The 15,144-nt window shown below is 36.6% G+C and overlaps 1 protein-coding gene across 2 annotated transcripts in view; it reads left to right on the top strand.

Moving 5' to 3' along the window:
• Positions 1 to 15,144, top strand: part of LOC150089691 (splicing factor 1-like) — a 187,888-nt gene that overhangs the window by 142,387 nt on the left and 30,357 nt on the right. For both annotated transcript variants that reach the window (XM_090389602.1, XM_090389603.1), the window contains 2 exons: positions 5,713 to 5,865; positions 14,427 to 14,726. In XM_090389602.1, the coding sequence (XP_090245728.1) occupies positions 5,713 to 5,865; positions 14,427 to 14,726 (453 nt within the window). The remainder of the gene's footprint in view (positions 1 to 5,712; positions 5,866 to 14,426; positions 14,727 to 15,144) is intronic.

Genomic DNA, 15,144 nt, shown 5'->3' with positions numbered 1-15,144 from the left:
ATTGATATTTATATGCAGAAATACTACTAATCAGTGTGTTGAAGTGCCTTTTTAAATTTCCTTTTTTGGGCATAGCCAAGGAAGCATTGCAAATCAAACAACATTTTTCTTTTATCATTACAAAAAAGTATTCTAGTTCCCACTCTTGATGAAAATGATACGTTTTTCTCTTTTTTGTAGTGTTAATTTTAAATCAAAGGTTATTAAATTAACATATAAGTACTGTCCAGTAATATTAAGTAAGCTAAATAACAATTCGACGCATACAATATGCTCTCCACAACGTAACCGCGTGCATTTTCACTAGACAAGCCTAGGGCTGCGCAGCGACAAGAGTAGCCATGTGGTTCATAATAACAATATTTAGATTTTGACTAATCTGTTTTTATATATATTTAAAATTCGTCGTGATTGACTTGTTGGCCACCCATGCTATACAGCAATGTATGAAATTTATAATGCAGCTCTATTGCCAATATTTCCAGAGGGATTATTGACAAGTACATGTTAGAAGCAGAAAATGTTCTCCACCACCCACACAATAATGAGTTATTTTATAACTTGTAATTGGCACCTCCGTAGCCAGGTGGGCAGGAGCAGCAGTGCATAGGACATGCTTCTTGATTAGACCGGGGTTCGAGCCCATGCCCACCAAATATGGAGGATGCTGAAAGGTCAGGGAATGACCACCGCATATCCCCGGAGCAATATAGCCTTAGTTGATAATGCTCCTAAAAACCAAATAACAAACATAACTTATAATGCAGCTATCAATAGAAACATTTTCTGGAAATTTTGTTAGAAGATAAAATCTACATCCAGAAAACGTGCTGTACTGATATTGTTGCCTATAACAATTATGGTAAAGCAATAATGCGCAACTATTTCTTATCCAAGAAACAGTTGCATACATTTTTTTTTTCTCGCTGTATCATCTCGGTGAGAGTGACTGACGTCGCCTTCAGTATCAATAATGGTTCCATGTAAGTTGATTCATTTTAGCCAGCAGTGCCACGATCACGTGGGAAATTAAAACAAATGGAGTGACGCATTCTATAATCAGGGTGAATGCCTGCTTGTTTTTTGCAAGCATAATTACAAAAATGCATACTTGATTGTACATTTTTGCTGTTTTCTTATTAGGTTTTTTTCTTTCTGAAATTTCACATTGGGAAATCAAAGAAAACAACATTTGTTTATGTATGTTGAGAGTTTCAATTTTGTGGATTGGGTAGAAATTATATAAATAATTAGTTAATTTCAAGTTAGGCTTAAAAAGGACCAGATCAAGACCTGGTTAAATCAGCTTACTTATAGCATAATACAGTCAAGTACATTATACAGGGTGTTTCAAAAATATTGGTACAAACGTTTAGGGGAGGTAGGTAACATCTAAAGGAATGTGAATCGCATAGGAACCCATAACCGGAAACGTCACGGGAAAGTAGTAGCAGAGGCACAAGAAGCAGAACTGACACAAGACAGTAATTAGTGGCAAACATTTATTTGACATAATATTAACAATGGAGTATGAGATGGATGCATTTCATGATGTTACAACAGATGCTCGAAGGTTTCACCATGAGACGCGATGCATGCGTGACACCGACGCAGCATGGATTGGCAGACACGGTCGAACACACCTGGAGTTTCTGTGACAGTAGCAGCAGTGCAGACGAGTCTCGCCACGAGATCCATTTCTGTCTCCACAGGCGATTCATACACGATAGATTTGAGGGTCCCACACAGAAAGAAATCAAGACTCAATAAATCAGGTGAGGGTGGGGGCCAGGCAGCGGGTCCACCACGGCCAATCCATCGACGCCCAGAACGCCTGTTCAAGTGGTCACGAACACACCTTCCATAATGGGCAGGTGCCCTGTCATGTTGAAACCAAATGTTGCATCTCACATTTGCTGGAACATCGTCAAGTAACCCTGGTAGAAATTTTTCAAGAAAGATCCAATATTTAGCAGAGTTCGTGCAGGATGGTAACAGGTATGGGCCGACTAAGCAGTCACTGACCATACCTGTCCACACATTTATTGCGAAGCGATGTTGTGCTGCATGGGGGCGCACACCGTGTGGGCCCTCTGCTAATCCATACACTAGGTGCATGTCTGCCAGCTCACAGTTCGTATATTGATGCATGCTCTTCGTGCGGCGACTACTGCTTGAATTAGTAAACCAGAAATTTTCCCTCTCGCAAACTGATGAACAGCGGCGTGTACTGACTTATGGTGGCGTTTCCAGTTATGGGTTCCTATGCGATTCACATTCCTTTAGATATTACCATCCCCCCCATAAACGTTTGTACCAATATTTTTGAGACACCCTGTATACAGAAATTCCCCATCAGAATAAAATTTGACTGGTAAACTTACAAATGAACCTCAGGAACACATTTAAGGTCCTAGGTCTAGGACCATCTGATTTTTGTATATTTGTAATAATTAGTTCTCAGGCATATCAGAAGACAGGCATTGCTATGACTAATGAAATTAAAAGTTTATTAAAATTTTATTTTACAAATGAATTTTTAAAAAAATGTAGTCCAGAGAAATTTTATATATTTCATCATTCACTTCAACATTTCCATTTCCACCTATCACATTGGCAGTATAATGCCATGTTACTTATAGAAAAATTTACTTTATAAACAGTAGAAATAAAATAAATTTGTTGAAATCCAGCTGGAAGATTTGAGTATTGCACTTAATGAGATGGAAAGTTTTTAGTGGTATATGTAGAATTATGCTTTATGTAGTTTTACTTGAACTACATAATATATATTCAACTGGACAGTTTAGGATTACTGTAGTACAGGTTTGACTTGATCGTGGTTTGGGTGCACATAACTGCTAAATTAATGATTGTATTCTCCTTTGAGCTATTTGTCATACTGGAGTATAAACAGAATATCACTTTAATATTTTTAGGAGGCAGTAGTTCATTTAAAAATAAGCTTCTTGCACACTGATTTATTGAACAGTATGCACACAGATGTAAGCTTCTTGCCCAATGTATGAGAATAATTCCATTGTATAGGAGCTTATATTTGCAAGTATGCTTTAATAGGTTTATAACGTATAAGTAGAGCTGAAGGAGGATCTTCCTTTGAAAGCTGCTTTGTGTTAGTGTACAAGGTATGATCAGAAAGTTTGCCAACTGAACTAATATTGGGAAATGAAGCTTACCAGCTATTTGGATGGATCTCCTTCAAAGTAATCTTGACACTGTACTTGCTGATCTAATGCTCTTGCAGCTTTTGCAAACATTTCTGTAGGCATCTTTTAAAATTACTAATAGATTCTGTGATGCATTTTGAATAATATCCTTAGGCATTGCAAATCTGACCTTTCAAGAGAGCTTTTTAAAGTTTGAGGTTGGGGGGGGGGGGAAACAGCCTGCTAAATCCAGTGAGAATGGTGGATCACAGCACTCTGCAATAGATTCTTGAATGGAAAGTATTATAGTATTCTTGGTTCACTAACCATGTGGGACAAATTCATAATAAACAGTGCCCTGCATTTAAAAAGCACAATAAGCATGATCTTCACATTTGATCAAGATTGCCTTGCTTTTTTTGGTCCTTTGGAGAAGACTGTCTTCTCCAAGTCCAAAGTCAAGAGAACGTGGCCTCTGTCCTGTATGAAACTTTTTGTCAGCTCAAACGTTTCAAATTTGTTCTCTTTTTTGATCTGGCTCCCCACAATGTTAATTTTTCTTTAAAAGAGTTAATTTTGTCACTACAAGCAAGAATATCTTCATTTTTTTCCCTGCATACTGTCGTAGCCATGTGCCCATGATTTGTCACCAGTAATGATGGCAGAAACAAGTTGTGGGTCATCAGCAGTGTGTTGCAAGATCAAGACATGTGAGAACTCTGCTTTCTGTGATCATTAGTGAGGATGTGATGCATAAACTTGGCTGGAATGCATCACATTACCAACTCCTGTGCTAATACAGTAAACCCCCGCTATTCGCGGGGGTTATGTTCCTGAGAAATGCCGCGAATACTGAGTTATGGCTCCCATAGTAATAAAGGGGTTCCGTTCCAAAGTATGAAATATATAAGAAAAACTAGTCTCAAATTTTGTCTTATGTATTATATGTACCTTCATAATATGACTATGTACATAGACAGAACATAGTGAAATACAAGCATATGGCATCGAAATGAAAATAAGAAACAATTTAATATTAAATGTAATATTTATTAGAAATGTCAAACAAATCTTTCAAACCAGTGCCTTTGCTAGCTAAAAAAACTTATCCCGCCAGTGCTATCACCAGTTTCGCTAAAGTGTTGATAAAGGAGTTTTGCCTTTTCACGAATGATGAGTGAACTTAATGGAATTTTATTTTGAGTTCTATCCACAGATTTAAAGCTTTTCCATTTTTTCTAATTTAACATCACGAGTTACAAAGCAATTTTTTGAAACAATTAGCGCGTTTTCACGGACACTACGGCAGATTTTTTTCTTACGATTTCTTGATTGATCGTACCGTTGCCTCATTGATTTTTTAATGTTTTGCCACTGAAGAGACACTTTCACCATTAGAAATTTTATCTAATAACTCAATTTTATTCGCTAATGTCATCACCTTCTTTGATCTTTTCACATTGCCCTTGTTATTCGTAGCCATATTTTTGTACGGGTTAGAAAGAACTTGTCCACAATAATGTACTTTCTTCCATTAACACACTCGAAAAAGTCTGTTTTACACTGCAAAACTGTAGATTTATCACTTTTGTAAGCATATCAATTTATAAATTGATATGCTTACAAAAGTGATAAATTTATTCAATTTATAAGAATATAAATTAAAAGCAAACGACGAAACCTTCCATGACAAGTGTATAACACATACTGAACAAGGATCAGCGAGAAATATCCGGGCCGGCGATTTTGTCACCCCTCTCCCCCCACACACTGAGCGCGGTTTTGACCTGGAAAGATAATTTTAGCCACGCCCATGTTTTTTTTACGGCAGAAAATGTTCACGGTGCTTTAAAATTCACATCATTTTAGGTTTCATTTTATATTAAATCAGCGGCCGCGAATAGCGGGGGTTTACTGTACTTATTGACAAAACCCATAAGAAATACCAGTACTAACAACTTCATAGGTAGTTAGACATCAGTCACTCCAGATTAGATCATGAACATGAGTGATTGAATTGTTGGTTTTTGAAGTTGAAGGGCAGCCAGAGCAAGGATTTTCTTCAACAAACAGCCCTCTTTTAAAGTTTGCAAACCTGCGAAGCAACTTCCCTGTAAGCTGCTTAAAATTTTGTGAGTTTATATTTTAGATTTCTTTAATTTGAAACAAAATTTGATGAAAATTTGATGCCCATTTTGATGTTGTGTTCAGTGTGCTGATTCAGATAGACTACAGATAAATGGGCAATTTATTGTGTCTAGATTAGTCATTGAATATATTGCAACAACACAACTCACTATAATGCAGTTTCAGGATAGAAAGTCAGTCCATGAACCTTTTGACTGCACTTCACATCTGTTAACTTTTTTAATTAACTTGGAATTTTTTTTTTTTTTTTTTTTTTTTCAATTTTTATTCTGATCAGTTTTCATTTTTTACTATTTTGTTGGGATTTATTTTGTTAGTATTAGTTTTATCAGTAAATCATTTTTTAACGATCATTACTTAAGTCATAAGCGATGAATACTTTAACTGTTTTTTTAAGACTGGAGCCAAAATCATAATACGTGGAAAAGGTTCTGTAAAAGAAGGCAAAGTTGGCAGAAAAGATGGTCAACCGCTTCCAGGAGAAGATGAGCCATTACATGCCTTTGTTACTGCAAATAGTCCTGAAAGTGTAAAAAAGGCCGTTGACAAGGTAAACTAAACAAACAAATATAAGATAAAACAGAAATTTTACTTCCAAAACCATGGTAAAATCTTGCAGATGACATAGGATTATTTGATTCAGTGCTTTTAGTGTATATAAATTTTAATTATTATTTATGCTTATCTTAAGAGGATTGAAATTAATGATCCTCCTATATATAAAATATTTTTATTTCTGCTCTACTATTCTCCACCCATTAATATTTACTGCATTGTGAATTCTTCACATACTGCTTTGTGATATGATTAGGCAGTTTGTGGTCTATTTACACATAAAGAGCTTTATAGTTTAAAAAAAATTACTGTGCTAATTAGCACAGATAAAATATACTGCAATATATAAAATATTGACTTTTCTTAATATATTTAAGTACCTTTTTTAATTTTATTCTCAGTAAACTTGTCAAGTTATTTTCTTTAATAATTTGTAAATTGAATTCTTACCTTTTTGTTCGACTAATTCTGCTAAGTGTGTTGAAGTGGGATTTACTCAAGGAGGTAACTACCATCAGAGGTAAAGGGAAGGGTTTTTGTTTTCGTAAAGGCGACTATGATGGTCTGAGACAGTATTTAAATTCTATACAGTGGGACCAACTGATGATGTTACCAACAGCAAACTCAAAATGGGAAGCATTCAAGGAACTAATCTTGGAGGCTACCAGGCTTTACATACCAACTAAGAAATGTTGTTCAAAGTTTAGGCCTAAATGGTTGTCAGATGAACTAAGGAGACATGTGGCAGAGAAGAAAAATGCATGGGATACATACAAATTAATGGGTGACATGGAAGCCTATGATAGATATAAGTTGGTCTGTAACAAAGTCACAAAGGAGATTAGGCAGGCAAAGGCAGACTACGAAAAATCCTTGGCAAAGGATACAAAGAAAAACAGAAAAGTTCTTTACCTATTTAAACTCAAGAAGGAAAGGGATGAATCAGATTGGTCCACTGGATATTGATGGTTCAACAGTTGAGGATCCTGCTCAGGTGGCTAACAATCTAAACGAGTATTTTGCATTTACATTCACGCATGAGGAGTTATTCAGGAAGGAGAATGATGTAGGTAAAGTAAACATTGGCAGTGAGCTGGATGATTTTGTAATAACTGAGAGGAAAGTGGAGGAGAGATTGTTGAGGATAAACATAAAAAAGGCACCTGGGGTGGATGGGATCTATCCAGTTATATTAAAGGAGGCAGCAAAGGAAGTAAGCAAACCCCTAGCCATAATTATGAGAGCTTCTTTGGACTCAGGGGAGGTACCCATAGACTGGAGATGTGCAAATGTAACCCCAATTCACAAAGGAGGATCAAAGGCTGACACAAGTAATTATAGACCTGTTAGTTTAACTTCTGTTCCAGGTAAATTAATGGAGGCACTGGTTAAAGAAGCACTGCAGGATCATCTAGACAAGAATTCAGTTATAGCTCAGACACAGCATGGTTTTGTTAAGGGCAGGTCTTGCCTGACCAATTTGATTGGATACTATGATGTAGTCACAAAAGAACTGGATGCAGGGTTATTCCCTGCATCCAGTTCTTTGATATTATATATTTGGATCTTAGAAAGGCTTTTGATACTGTTGCACATGGAAGACTGCTGCACAAATTGGAGCAGTGTGGCATTGGAGGCAAATTGCTGCTATGGATAAGGGGATGGTTGAGTGGCAGAAGACAGAGAGTGGTAATCAATGGACACTGCTCAACGTGGACTAATGTTATTAGTGGAGTTCCTCAGGGTTCAGTGTTGGGTCCGTTGTTGTTTTCGGTGTTTATGAATGATATTAATGATGGGATATCAAGTTTAATGTCCAAGTTTGCAGATGATACAAAGGTTGGCAGGGTTGTTAAGGACACCACTGATGCTATGCTGCTGCAACAGGATCTGGAAAGGTTGAATAGATGGGCTGAGAGGTGGCAAATGAAGTTTAACATTGACATATGTAAAGTACTACATATGGGAAACAGTAACCCCAGAGCAACGTATCAACTCTGCGGTACTACACTGACAGTGGTGGAGAATGAAAAGGACCTGGGGCTAATTGTGCAGGCAGATATGAAGTTCTCTGAGCAGTGCAGATGAGTTGCAAGAGTAGCTCATGGTGTCTTGTCAATGATATACAGGAATTTTTCTAGCAGGGATAAGGAGGTGATTATTCCCTTGTATAAGGCAATGGTTAGGCCACATCTTGAGTACTGTATACAGGTCTGGAGGCCTCATTTCAAGAAGGATGTAGAGCTGCTGAAATGGGTACAGAGAAGGGCAACAAGATTAGTGAATGGAACAAAGGGTTGCTCTTACGAAGAAAGGCTTAAGTTTTGCAAATTGCAGAGTCTGGAGACTAGGCACCGGCTAGGTGATCTGATAGAGGTGTATAAGGCTTTGAATGGTTTGAGCATGCTCAATGCCAATGGGATTCTTCATCTTGCTCAGAATAATCAGCTCAGAGGGCATAAATTCAAATTGAGGAAGGACGGATGTCGGATAGATGTGCGGAAATTTGCCTTTGGCCAGCGGGTGGTTGGTTGGTGGAACCGACTTCCATCACTTGTTGTTGAAGTTGATAGCCTAAACAAATTTAAGGCTCAACTGGACAGGTATTTCGAGCGAACGGAGGGGTGAAATGGGAGGGTGTGTGTTTTTTTTTTTTTTTTTTTGGCTGATGCTGAATAAGCTTGCTTTCTTGCATCATATACCTAGCTAAGTCTATGTTGCATTATTTTTTGCTATCTTTTTAGCTTGCATTCTAAATCCAGTAACAGCTTAATTGCTGCAATATAGTCCTAATTTAAATTCTGTAATATTTTGTCAACTCAATTCTCATCTTAATAATGGATGCTGCACAATCAACTTTGAATACGTCATCTTAAGGATATCATGACTTGGACAAAAACGACCATTAGGCATTTCCTGTATGAGTCCACTGCTTTCATAGCCAGTTGTATGTATTTCACGGTGTCATTCTAGTGGATAATCCTAGCTGATTTTTCCCCCTCCATATAAGGAATGTACTTATCTCAAATTAAAACTTGGTGCATTACTAGATTATTTTGAGTCACTAAGGAAGCAGGTGTGTAACCTAGAGACTGTCAGGAACTCAAGTATCTAGTGATCTGCCAGGTAATGCAGCTTGATTATGCTCGACTTGGGTCCCAGAAAAGAAGAGTCAAGTGCATACTGCTCTGGTTTAACAGGATCTAGTTTTATTGTGAGAGATCCATTGTCAAGAAAATGACAATTTTTTTTGCAGTAAGGATAGGCAGACTAGAACCAAGGTTTCTGTTAGGAATGAACAATTGATGTTGTTACCAACAGATAGTAAAATTTTAAAGGGGTTAAACAGAGCATTGTTATTCATGTGGGACTAATGAAATTAAATGCACACCAACTAACAATTTGTTCGATAAATATAGGACCACGAAAAATGTGACCAGTAGGTCAGAATGTATATTTGTCTGCAGTTCTGCCCAAGGTACAATAAAAGGGATTATATGCTAAAATTCTTGTGGATTAACTCAAGACTTGGAGATATCTGCAAGGCTTTTGGTGGTGGGGGGGGGTGCGGAGACTTATTGTGTGGCCCACTCTAGTAGGTGGATGGAATATATTTTATAGACATGGAATAGATTTGAACCAAGACATCTTTGCAAATATCATTAAGAAGGACTTATGGGTTTAGAGAAGGTGATATTTGGGTGGGGAAGGTAATATAGATATTATTATTTTCTTTTAATTCTGGGTTTATCCTCTTGGGTGGTTGGTTAAATATAGCCATATCAGCCACAGAAAAGTGCAACTGACTTTTTGGTTGAAAATTGCCTCCAGGTGGAAGTCCCAACTAGTGACAATATCAGCCATGGAAAAGTGCAACTGACATTTTGGATAAAAATCACCTCCAGTTGGAAGTCCCAACTACCACATAAAAAAATTTTCCCACAGGCCAAAGAGAAATACTCTGCGTAAAGTAACAAAAGTTTTAAAGCTGAGTTTTCCTCTTTTATTGGTAAAAATTTTAAAACTGTTAATCATAATCACTTTGTGTTGCTGATGAACACAGTAGGCCCCAGATATTTACTGTGATACATGGCCATAACATGTGCAGAATATCCAGCTCCAGTGATAGGAATTACAGTTGCTGTTCGGGAAACTTTGATGCATCACTTTGCCATTGCCAATATGGGCTGCATAAAAAGACCATAACAGTGCAGGAGAGAAATAGCCCTGGCTGCAGGAATTTGTGCAGTAAGCTACAAGGGATTATTGAGAGAAACACAAAATACCATAACAAATGTGGCAGGAGAAGGCGCTAATGTCAGATAAAAATTCAGTTCCATTCAGTAATTTACATCACATATGGGCATAGCAATGCTAGTGACTTTCCAGTGAATGTACAGGAAAATAACTTGCTGTCATGTTTAGCACATAATAATAATATAATTTGATAATTTAGTCTATCTTTCCTCATTTGTAGACTCCATTGGTCTTAGTGCTGTGGTGTCCCAGTTGGTCTTATGTATTAATCTTTGGATTATTAAAGATTATTATTATTATTAAGCATTATAGTAATGCTGCCATTTTGCAAACTTGTTTTGCTTCTTTGAGTTTACTGTGTGTTAAAATAATGACTACACAATACATGTTAGTAAACTTTCAGTCATGGGCTTAAAGGCTGTGAATCTCATTATGTCTGTTATATTCTGATTTTATTAAAAAAAAAAATTCGTATTTTCTTTTAACTTGGCTTGGATAAATATTGCAACATGAGAGAAAAACTAAATATACATTTAATTTCACAACTGTCATGAAATGTACATTTTTACAGCTACATCCACACATTGACCTCTCTCTCTCTCTCTCTCTCTCTCTCAGCACATCAGACTGATTTGCTGGTTCAGGTAAGCAGTGTTATGACCAACTTATGCATCTTAGTGTGATTTTATAAAGTTTATTGAATGAGCAGTAGGGTTAGAAGAGAAAAAAATTGCACCTTTTTTTTGTATGGATTACAAGTATTATAAAGCAGATCTGAAAATATGGATACCTGTCTTCAGAGGATTTACAAATTTCTTTATAAAAGGAAGGGAGGGGGAGAAAGAATTGGGTATAATATGCACGGAGCAGGTATTAATATTCTTTTCTGCAAATAATATTGCCCTTATGAAGTTTTCATTTCATGAAATTGAACAAGTTTAGGTTATAATTTCAGGAAGCTGACCGGGCTAGCCGAGTGGGTAAAGTACCTGCCCGGCAACCCAAAGGTCGCGGGTTCGATTCCCGCCTCGGGCTTTTTTGGTAGCCAACAACTACCAAATCAAAAAAAAATAAAATAAAATAAAAATAATTTCAGGAAAGGAAATTATGATGGCTTAAGATGCTACATGGCTTCTATTAACTGGGTAGATATCTCACAGAGAGCAAATACAATTGAATTATGGTATACCTTTAAAAGATTAATCACAGATGCCTTGAATGTTTATATACCATTAGAAAAATACTCCACAAGGAAGATTCCAAATTGGATGAATAATGAAGTTGCCAGTGTACTTGAGCAGAAAAAGACAGCATAGAAAAGTTAGAGCAATGAAAAAGTACTGAAGCCTATAACAGCTACAAGGTGATCTGTAATAGTGCCACAAAAAAGGTTAGGCTGACAAAGGCAGATTATGAGAAATCGTTAGCAAAGAGTGGGGATAAGGAATTCTTTACATATATAAATGCAAAGAAGAGAAGGAAAAACCAGATCAGACTCTTATCTAATGGATGTGGGATAGTATTAGATACCCCAGCTGAAGTTGCAAATGAACTCATCAGTTACTTTGCATCGGTATTTGCATAAGAAAAATCCTTTACATCAATGAGGAATTATGGGAGTGAAGTTGAAAAAATTGTAATCAATGATGTTGAAATTTCACGTTTATTTAATGAAAAAGATTTCGAGCCTACAGGCCGGTAAGGCTCTTGGGGTTGATGGCATATACCCTATAATTGTAAGGGAGGTGGCAGGTGAGTGCATTGAACCATTGAGGCTAATTATGAGAGCATCACTGGACTCTGGAGTGATTCTGTTGGATTGGAAAAGTGCCAATGTATCTCCAATACATAAGGGTGATTTTAAGAGTGAAGTGGAAATTATCAGCTGGTTAGTCTAACTTCTGTAGAAGGGAAAATCATGGAGACAGTTATCAAGGGTGAAATTCAGAATCATCTAGATAGAAATGGAATTCTGAAGGATATTCAGCATGAATGATTTTGTAAACCGAAAATTGTTTTAACTAATATGGTTAGCTATTTTTACAGGGTCACTCAAGAGCTGGACTTGGGGAATAATTTCTACATTGTTTATTTGGATTTCAGCAAAGCATTTGACTCAGTCGCACATGAGCGGTTACTTTGTAAGCTGGAACAGAGTATGGCTGTATGGAACTGGATAGCTGTATGGGTTCAAGGCAGGAGGCAGAGGGTTGTGATAAATGGTTATTCCTCAGATTGGGTTGGCATAAGAAGTGGGGTTCCCCAAGGATCAGTATTAGGACCACTGTTGTTTTTGATTTTCATAAATGACATCGATGAAAGGATAGAGGGCGTGATGTCTAAATTTGTAGATGATGTAAAGATTGGTAGAGTAGTTAATGAACACTGCCAAGCAGAGCTTCAGAGTGACCTAGATAGACTTCAGGAATGGTCAGAAAAATGGCAGCTATGCATTAATCCAGCAAAGTGTAAGGTATTGTACCTGGGGAACAATAACCTCAAAATAACTTATACACTTGGCAGAGTTGTACTAAAGCCGGTAGGGGAGAAGAGGGACTTGGGTATTATGATATGGTCGGATATGAAGTTCTCCGAGCATTGTAGACTGGTTGCAAGGAAGGCCCATGGTGTCCTATCAATGATTTATCGAACAATTGTGAGTAGCGATAAGGACATCATAATCCCATTATATAAGGCTATAGTTAGACCACACGTAGAATACTGTTCAAGTATGGAGCCTGCACCTAAAGAAAGACATTGTGCTTCTTGAAAGGGTCCAAAGACTGGTAACTCGCTAGGTGAAATTAGCAAAGGGGCATCCATATGTGGGTTGCAGAGCTTGGAAAATAGGCACCTTAGAGGGGACTTAATTGAGGTGTTTAAGGCTCTGAGAGGCATAAGCAAAATGAATAAGGACGAAATTTTCATGGTTATAAATGATTCTAGAATAAGGGGCCATAATTTCAAGTTACGGGAAAGGGGAGAGATGTTTATACTGGATTGCAGGAAGTTTTATTTTAGCCAGAGAGTTATAAATTACTGGAATAAGTTACCTATATGGGTGGTAGAGGCTGACAGTTTTGGGACATTCAAAGGTCAGCTGGATAATTACGTACAGGAGGTAAATGCATAGGTTGTCTATTTCCTTTTCTCTTATTCTTATTTTTTTTTATTTATTATTGTTATTATTTATTTATTTTATTATTATTAATTTTTTTTTTTGGCTGGTGCAGCATAAGGCTTATGCTGCTCCTTAAATGCCGATCTTCGGGTAATTCTCCAGTGGGGAAATGACAACTTAGTAGATTTCAACCCTTCTAAAACTCAGTCTTGTCTTATATCTCACAAAAAGGATTCTTCTGCTCCTATGCTTATCTTTAGGGACACTCCGATTTCTAGGCAAAATGATATATCTCTTTTGGGGATTACCCTGATGTCTAATCTCTCTTGGCACAAGCACATTACAAATATTGCTTCCTCTGCATCTAAAAAACTTGGTTTTCTCTTTCGCTCTCGGCATTACTTTTCTTCCAAACAGCTGCTCACTCTGTATAAATCGCAAATCCGCCCTGCCATGGAATATTGTTCCCACATCTGGGGTGGTGCCCCCAAAATCTCTCTCAGGCTTCTTGATTCCATTCAGAAGAGGGCAGTTAGGTTAATTAATGATTCATCTCTAACAGTCTCGCTTTCTCATTGACATACTGTTTCTGCTGCATGCCTCTTCTACAGATACTTCCATGGGCACTGTTCTTCTGAATTGGCTTCTATAATTCCCGCTCTCTCTTTCAAAACAGTCCGAACACGTGCCGCCACCAGCCAACATCCATTTACTGTCCAACTTCAAACTCACAGAACCAACTTTTCGTCTTCTTAACCTCCAAACTAAGCACGGTACTAAGTACTATAGGTTCTAATACCTCTCGTGTTTGGGGTTCACATAAAAAAAAAAAAAAAAAAAAAAAAGGTTCCTTGCACCATGTGGCCCATTTCTAATACTAATACTATATTGATATGTGCATGAAACCATTTTAGAAAATGGCTATCTGAACTTAGACCAAACCTCATTAGGATAAAATGTAAAATTGTTGAATATCAGGACCAATAACATGTAAACAAATGTTTTTGGAAACTTAAATATTTTAAATTTATTTATTATTTATTTATTTTTTTTTTTTTGTTTTGATAGGTTAGTGGTATTTTGCATGTCCAAAACTGTAACTAGTACACTTTTCATACATTGTTCTAAAGAATATGATAAACAGAAATCGTAAATAAAATTAATTTTTCCTTTTATAGATAAGAGAAATTATCCGTCAAGGAGTAGAAGTGCCAGAAGGACAAAATGATTTAAGAAGGATGCAGTTACGTGAATTAGCTTTATTGAATGGCACCTTACGTGAAGGTGATGGACCACGTTGCTCTAACTGTGGTGCAACTACACATAGGAGTTGGCAGTGTCCAGATAAACCAAATGTTACAAACAATGTGATATGTGGTAATTGTGGAGGTGCAGGCCATATTGCTCGAGATTGTAGAGAACAGAAGAGTGCCACAGGAACATTTGCACCGACTGATAAATCTAAAATTGATGAAGAGGTATGGTTTGTTGGTTCTCGTGTATTATTTAATATTACAATTAAGAGTGTAAGAAAAGTGAGAAGTGCTGTATTTTGAACAAAGGCGTTTATTTTTGCAGATGTTTTGGATTTATATTACATTAGCATTTTTTTTTTTTTTTTTTTTTTTTATGTTGAAGAAACTGTTTTTTAGAAACAAAAGAAATTAACCTGTTTGCTGTACAAGAAACAAGAATATGTATTTATTTTAAAGCAGTTTTAGTGAATTCGGTACAAGTTTTTTTTATATATATATATATATATGTAAAAGGTAACAGAAGATACTTGTTTAAACTAGTCTTAAATTCTCTAAATTGTAAATTATGACTTGAAGCTTATATCCGGATATCCTAATGGGTAACTAGACAAATTTATTTATTCAAACAATTTAAAGTTTC

Source organism: Mastigoproctus giganteus, chromosome 2 (genome assembly GCF_048544385.1).
Source record: "Mastigoproctus giganteus isolate SK-2022 chromosome 2, ASM4854438v1, whole genome shotgun sequence".
NCBI lineage: Eukaryota > Metazoa > Arthropoda > Arachnida > Uropygi > Thelyphonidae > Mastigoproctus > Mastigoproctus giganteus.
This window is presented reverse-complemented; position numbering and strand designations above follow the sequence as displayed.